This window comes from Scardinius erythrophthalmus (assembly GCF_964197995.2).
Source record: "Scardinius erythrophthalmus genome assembly, chromosome: 15".
Taxonomy (NCBI): Eukaryota; Metazoa; Chordata; class Actinopteri; order Cypriniformes; family Leuciscidae; genus Scardinius; species Scardinius erythrophthalmus.
In genome coordinates this window covers 14,413,943-14,422,137 of record NC_138235.1, presented here as the reverse complement: position 1 = coordinate 14,422,137, position 8,195 = coordinate 14,413,943, and the positions used below count along the sequence as shown (strand labels likewise).

General features: G+C 36.8%; 1 protein-coding gene across 1 annotated transcript in view; it reads right to left on the bottom strand.

Moving 5' to 3' along the window:
• Positions 1-7,611: 7,611 nt before the first annotated feature.
• LOC308702784 (potassium voltage-gated channel subfamily A member 3) overlaps positions 7,612-8,195 on the bottom strand; it is a gene marked incomplete at both ends in the record, with an annotated part of 1,557 nt that continues 973 nt past the window's right edge. Inside the window, one exon of the mRNA XM_081385866.1 lies at positions 7,612-8,195. This exon is cut by the window's right edge and continues 973 nt beyond it. Coding sequence (XP_081241992.1) covers positions 7,612-8,195 — 584 coding nt within the window.

The window sequence follows — 8,195 nt, the reverse complement described above, 5'->3', positions numbered from 1 at the left end:
GTGGCACGTGATTAATTTGTTGATAAAAAGAGTTTTAATGAAACATTGTGCCCTTAATGTTTTTATTATGAAGTAACTGTTTTACAGAAGCAATAAGGCATTTGAAGCTGTGCTGTATTGTGAATAATGTCAGAGTTGAAGAGGAGGTAGGAGGAGCTCTCGCACATTTTCTTGAAGCAAAAAAAGTTTTAGAAAATCTGACAAAAATACAAAGGTACAAGACTGTGTACTTTAGACTGTGTGGCTTTAGTGAGGAAAAGAACTACAATCCCATGGTGCATTGCGAACAGCATAGTCAAATAAAAAATGGCTCATTTACAAATGTTGATTATATAAAACCAATATATTTGAACTTTATTGCAAAATATGCATATAAGCATTTCAGTATTTTGAGAGCGTATAGAGACCGACTCGATTACATTCGCAGTGCTTCATGGGAGTGGGCGGAGCTAAACAGCTATTTTAGCGTTTTGCTTGTTTCAAGCCTCTGATTGGTGGATTTTGCTGTACAGCATCATGGGTAATGTAGTTTTTTACCATGAATTCTGCTGTTGAATATGATTTTTTTTTAAATATATATCATCAGTTAACAACCTCGTAGCTCACAGTAAGGCAGTCCTTATAAGTTATCGCTGAAAATCAGTTTCCCTATGGAGAAAATGAATGGAGTTTTTACTTCCCAACATGACTGTTGTGCACTATAATGACGCACAGTCTCAAACCCATCGCCAGCAACTAACACAAACTGTGAAGTGAAAGGCAGCAGAGAGGGAAAAATATCAATTTCACGCTTTTAATGGAAGCACTAAAAAAATCGACTGCACTATTTTGTAATTCGCACTGTATGTTGCTAACCAAAAATATTTTTGCTAGACTACAAAGCTAATTGTGCACTGTCTGCCACAGAATTAAAAGAAATAAATAAAAAAGATAATTATTAGATACAGTTTAAACTAAGAAAATTAAAAAACAATTGTAAAATATAAAGTCACATTGTGAGAAAATAACTTAAGTCAGAGAAATAAAGCTCCATTCACAAGAAAAAATGTAGTCACAAATGTTAAATATAAAGCCGCCATTGTGATATGGTCACAATATCATCAATTGTGAGATATAAAGTCGCATTTGTGAGTCACAATTACTCTGAACTGGCTTCCATACGTCACAGCGTCTAATAGCAGCGTCTACCTGCCAAAATCATCCAACCGCAACATTCATACATACAAACACACCGACGATTTGAAAATAGCATAGACAGAAATTGTACAAGAATGTGTCAAACACTATATTCACAATATAGCCTGGCCTCTTGTACAGTGCCTTATTGCTTAACAGTCCTCGATGCAATAGTCAGGACATTGCATCAACACGACACAACAAGCTTTGCGTGATGAATGCGATGTGACGAGAAGTAAATAATGTAAATAATGGCCATTAGAATGATATAAGTTGGCATGTGATGTCACACACCAACAGATGGGACCAGAGAAAGCCACGAGTAACCAACACCACTCAAAAATGACAAGGAGGCGTCACGTTTATGACTATCGGTTTATACAGCAACGTCAAGGACGACACATGACAGCTGATGGAGCTAGCGTGACTAGCACAGCCCTCCACAACGCCGTGAAGGAGCACTTACGTGGAGTTAAGAATCTTACACTTAGCAGCAGAAACAGCACATGAACACAGGAGTCCATCTTCTTTTGGTAAAGAGAATGAATACTGAACACAGAAAAGGCAAGTGGTGCGGCGGGTCGGTCTAGCCGGGACGGGGGGGAATCGGGGCCCGGAGGCTGGAGGGGTTTGGGTTTTTTTGAAGGCACCTCCTCCTAGAAATGTGGAGGAGAAGGGAACAGTCCACGAGCCCCTACGTTTGGCAAGCTGGGGTCCACACAGGCGATCCGGCCTCCGTTAAAGCTTCCTCCACTTCCTTCTCCTTCCGCACTGCTGTGAAAGACTGGAAAAAGAAACAAGACTACATGAAAAACTGACACAAAAAGGAAAAAAAAAAAGATGTGAATTGTTTGCAGTAACCAGGAAAAATGGTGCATGTCTGCAGTCAAAAGTTTGGACACATTACTATTTGAAAGAAGTCTCTTGTTCATCAAGCCCACATTTATTTGTTCAAAAATACAGTAAAAAATATTGTGAAATTTTATTAAAATTTAAAATAATGGTTTTCTATTTGAATATACTTTCAAATGTGTGTAATTTATTCCTGTGACAGTAAAGCTGAATTTCCAGCATCATTACTCCAGTCTTCAGTGTCACATGATCCTTCAGAAATCATTCTGATATGATGATTTGCAGCTCAGGAAACATTTCTTATTACTATCAATGTTGGAAACAATTGTGCTGCTAAATATTTTCCCTGATACCTTTTCCCGGATTCATTGATCCGCATGTAAATAATGGCCATTAGAATGATGTAAGTGGGACCAGAGAAAAATGACAAGGAGGCGTCACGTTTATGACTATCGGTTTATACAGAATAAATATATTTTAAAGTATATTAAAATTGAAAACCATTATTTTAAATTGTAATACTATTTTATAATATTACAGTTTTCTGTATTTTTGATCATATAAACGCAGCCTTGATGAGCTGAAGAGAATTTTTTCAAAAACATTTTAAAAAGTAATGTTTCCAAACTTATATATATAAAAACTAACAGGAGAAATAAAAAATAATTCTGTAAAATAATAATAATAATGTTTTATGTCTAAAGCTCTCAATGTGATTTTATATTTTATAATATAATTATAAAGTCACAATTTGAGATACAAAGTCAAAATTGTTTGATTTTTTTGTGAGATATTAATTTTCATTTGCAATATATTGTGTATCTATCAGCATTTCAGTCGTATACGACTCTTGCTGATTCTCGGGCCATACACATACATGATTTTTCATTACACGGCTCGGGACACACACACACACACACACACACACACACACACGCATTCTGACCTATGGCAAATTTAGCTTCTCCAATTCACCTATACTGCATGTATATGATTGTGACAGATAATTATTAGAAATAAAGGTAACACTTTACAATAAGGTTGATTAGTTAACATTAGTTAATGTATTAACTAACATGAACTAACCATGAGCAATCCATTTGTTACTGTATTAGTTAATCTGTTAATGTTAGTTAATAAAACTCCAGCTGTTCATTGTTTGTTCATGTTAGTTCTCTGTGCATTAACTAATGTTAACAAATACAACCTTTGATTTTAATAATGTATTAGTAAATGTTGAAATTAATGTTAACTAAGATTATTAAATGTTGTATAAGTATTGTTCATTCTTAGTTCGTTTTAACTAATGTAGTTAACTAATGTTAACTAATGAACCTTATTGTAAAGTGTTTCCGAAATCAAGTTGCAACTGGGAGATATAAAGTCACATTCTACCAGTTAAATGCAGAAACCAGCAAAAACTGACCCCTAAAACTGAAGCAATGCAAGGGTGTTCTGGACGGTTACTTGGGCATTTTTAGATGTCTCAGTAAGTATTCACCAAGAACACTCTGATAATCAACTCAAAACTATATGTCTCTGCTCCCTCTTTCAATGTATGTCTATAGCATTTTGCCTAATTATATGTGTTATTACGACGCAATATCAAAAGTCCTGTTTGGCAACATTTTACCAAACGATCAAAACTGTGTCAATGACAGAGCGTGAACCGAACTCAGCACACTGTTTCTTCACGGTCGTTGGACCTGACCTAAAATCAGGAAGTGGATCTCGCTTGTCCTGAATGTGGACTTTCATTCAGGTCTATTACGCAACATGGCAGGCGAAAACAGCAAAGCCTTTTAAAAGCACAGAATCATGTCTCTGAGGCTAAACTCAAAGAAGAGAGTCGCACAGGACACATTAACGTCCGCAGACGATGGGAAAGTGTGTGCAGACAGCATGAGATTGGCCAAGTAGCCAGTGTAGAGAAAGACAGCCGTGCAGAAGAGCTCTCCGACGCTCCCCAAGAAACACAGCTTGTCCTAGATTCCTTGCAATGACGTGCGCAACGTTGCAGAAGATCAGATGGATAGCGGTTTGCACGTCTCTCTGCGTTAAAACGCAATTGTTCTGGGTCATAAATGAAATCTAGAGTCTGAGAAGAGATTTCTCTTGCTATTCTTACTTGATCTGATGTGTCAGAGAAACAGGCCACTCAACTAAGAGGACCTTCACATGCTAGACCGGGACGATCATAGACTGAACTATTACAGGCTGACTGGCAGATTTCAGTGTGAGACTGTTGGTCAGTGAAATGATTCGGGATTTTTTTTTTTCTTTGAATGAGTTTCATACAAAAGTATTTAAAAAGCATTAAACTAGGCATCAAAAAAGAAAACTGAATTCTAAACCTTTTTACATAATTTTATATTAAATTATACATTCTTATAATGTGTTATATATAATGTATTGTTTTCTAATATTATCTCTCTTTCTCTCTCTCTGTATATATATATATATATATATAAAGACGGACTTAGAGGTTTGAAATCTGAAGTCTTCAAATATGTGTGTACACACACACACACACAAATATATTTTATAAATATTTTTTTGTACTTTCAAATCGATTCATGGTGATTAATTGCATAAATATTTTTGCATATGTACCTGTCAAAAGTTTGGAAACATTACTATTTTTAATGTTTTAAGAAGTCTCTTCTATCAATTAGAAAAAAAAACTGTAATATTGCGAAACATTATTACAATTTAAAATAATTTTAATATACTTTAAAATGTCATTTATTTCTGTTATGCAAAACTGAATCTGAAAACCTTGAATTTGGAAACCTTGCTATTTTTAACGTTTTAACATAAAACATTTAATAACGTTTTAACATAAACATTAATCGCAATTAAAAATAATTTCTAATATATTTTTTATAGCTATTTAAATATTTGAATATAAAAACAGTCTCTGAAGGGAAATGGCATTAAGGCAGTGTCACATTGAGACACAAGGTGGCAGCACTACGACAGTCGTGACGTCACACACACTTTTCAAACCAATGTCAACTCAAGGTGAGCCAAGGTGGGGCAGCAGGATTGACCATATAGTTGGATAAAATAGTATTCAAAAGGCCATTCGTTTGTATTTAACACCATACCTCGACTAATATGGCCTTACTCACTTTGCATTTCGTATCTCACTTTTTTTGAAATGATAAGAAATGAGAAACTAAACTCGTCCATGCAGGAGCAAACCAACACAAAAGTATATCTTTGCACAAACTATAGTTAATTAATATAAACTATAATAATGAATGTGGGATTCACCTGTTTCTTAAGACAAGGCCAGATGTCCATGATCCTATGGGAGACTCGGAGTGTTTGGCGGAGAGACAGCAGCCTCTTGTGAAGGATCAGTGTATCGCAGGCGCTCTGCTTCACACACATTCATGTTTTACTTCAGTCTGTGTTTGGTCTATAACGATTCAGTGATGAAACATTCACCTATTGCACTTTAGTATCCCAGAGCGTGGCTTAATAGTCTTTTGAAGATAGGCCTATACTCCAGTACAGTTACTATGTATGATTGATCGCGTTGGCCCTTCGCTTAGGAAAACCAGATCCATTTCATAAATCCAGCGAGATAGCAAAATCTTCAGCCAGACTTCAAAATATGCTGGCGTATTACTGAGGAAACCAAAAAAAAGAAAAAAGAAAGATGCCATGGCAACAATGGAACCGAGGAACCCATCGTCGCTATGGAGACTGCATCACTCCAACGTGATGAGAAGTATCCAGTGGAAAGCGCGTTCAGTGTCTGATCTTTCCCCTCCTTCTCGTCTTCAACTTCAGTGATCGGCACACATTAGACAGTCTCTGAATTTGTGCTTAAATGATAACTATTTAGATCTGAACTCTAATAGCACAAACGGAGAAAAAGTTCACATTTAGAATAGTATATGCATCTTTCACTGGCTGATCTGGAGGAACGGGCTCTTGACGGGACGACGAACACACAACAGAAGCACACAAAATAAGACACTTAGGCTATTCCAACAAGTGATATGTTATCTGAGCAACACTTGTCCGCAATGTGAGAAAATACACAACACCTTTAAATAGGCTATCTTCTTTCATTATTATAGGCTAAGCGCTTCTCTCCCTATTCTGGTGCGAATAAACAGGACTAGGTTTCCATGTAATGTCAAAGTAGACTATGCGATGCAATGGGCGCATTTGAATAGAATAGCTAATAACTTGTCATCAACGATATTATACTCATTTTGTGGCAAGCCGTTTTAACATTTTCCCCTTAAGCTAGTTAATACTGGTCAAAAGTTTGGAAACATTACTATTTTCTTTATGCTCATGAATGTTCAGCATCATTACTCCAGTCTTCAGTGTCACATGATCCTTTAGAAATCATTCGAATGTGATGATTTATAATCAATGTAGCCTGCTATATTAAGTATTTTATTTTATTTTTTGAAAGAAATGAATACTTTTATTCAGCAATGATGTGTTAAATTAGTAAAGATTTCTATTGCTAGAAAAGGTTTCTATTTTGAATAAATGCTGTAACTTTTGATTCATCCATGAATCCTGAAAAATTAAGAAGCACAACTGTTTCCAACATTGATAATAAATCATAATATCAGAATGATTTCTGAAGGATCATGTGACGCTGAAGACTGGAGTAATGATGCTGAAAATTCAGCTTTGATCAGGAATAAATTACATTTTAAAGTATATTCATGTAGAAAGCCACTTTTAAATTGTTATAATATTTCACAATATTGCATTTTTTCTGTATTTTTGATCAAATAAATGCAAGTCTTGATGAGCATTAAAAATAGTAATCTTCCTAAACTTTTTAAACTTTTCACTATATATATATACTTTATATTTATATATTTATACATTTTGTACTACTAGTAAGTCAGTTATTTTCAGTTTAACCAGTAAACTATTCATTAGATACTAGTACTTATTATTTTGCTGGTCACGAAGTAACAAGCAGCAACTTGATTGTTTCCAGAAGCTAATTGATTAACTATTCACTTCTAATGATGTATTCTAATTGTTGCTGGCACTTGTTCCAGTTTTTCAATTACGTATTTATTAGATACTTATTTATGATGCATCGATGTCTATTCCAAATAGTTAGTAACATTTGTATCCTTTGCTAGGTGAAATTGCATCTTTAACTTGTCATAATATCTACAGTACAGTTAAAGATTAAGAATGTAACTAAATGCTAGTCAGAAGTGAACGGTTGATCATCTGTAAACTCGACATAATTCAATGACTAATATTTAGCTTACTAGTAATCAAAAACGTATACCACTAAAAACGAATATCAAATAGGCCTACTAGTTTAAGGAATAAATGTGAAGTTGGCTTGCCACACACACATATATTGCCTACGTGAATGAATGTATAAAAACAGCAAATATATCGAAAGCCGACCTAGGCTTTCTGCTCACAGTACAATGGTTCAATCATACAGGTGGTAAACACTGCATGGGACTGGCGCGTAAAACATGTACCCATTCCCTCTGCGTCCTGGAAATCTGCGTAATGCCACGATGACATTAAACTCCAGCGTTGCCATATCGCGCAGACGCGCGTCTAGACGTCTGTGAACATCTTCTTAATGTTCACACAGTTCTGGTCGTTCTGCGCGGGGAAGTTGGGCTGCTTGAAGGCGCTGTTGATGCCCTCCTCGATGACCATGTACTCCGACTTGCTGAGCGACGAGGTGCTGCGCGTCTTCTTCAGCTCCTCGGAGGAGGACAGAGGCTGACAGCTGCCGATGTGCAGGTACTGCGCCTGCTCCTCTCCTTCAGTCTCTCGGTGGTAGAAGTAGTTGAAATTGGACACGATGACCGGCACTGGGAGTGCGATAGTTAACACGCCCGCAATCGCACACAGGGAGCCCACGATTTTGCCCCCTATGGTGACCGGGTGCATGTCGCCGTATCCCACGGTCGTCATGGTTACCACCGCCCACCAGAACGCATCAGGGATGCTGCTGAAGCCCGAGTCGGGATCGTCCGCTTCAGCGAAGTAGACAGCGCTCGAGAATAAGATGACGCCGATGAAGAGAAAGAATATCAACAAGCCCAGCTCGCGCATGCTGGCTTTGAGCGTTTGCCCCAGAATCTGGAGTCCTTTCGAGTGCCGCGAGAGTTTGAATATCCGGAACACGCGCA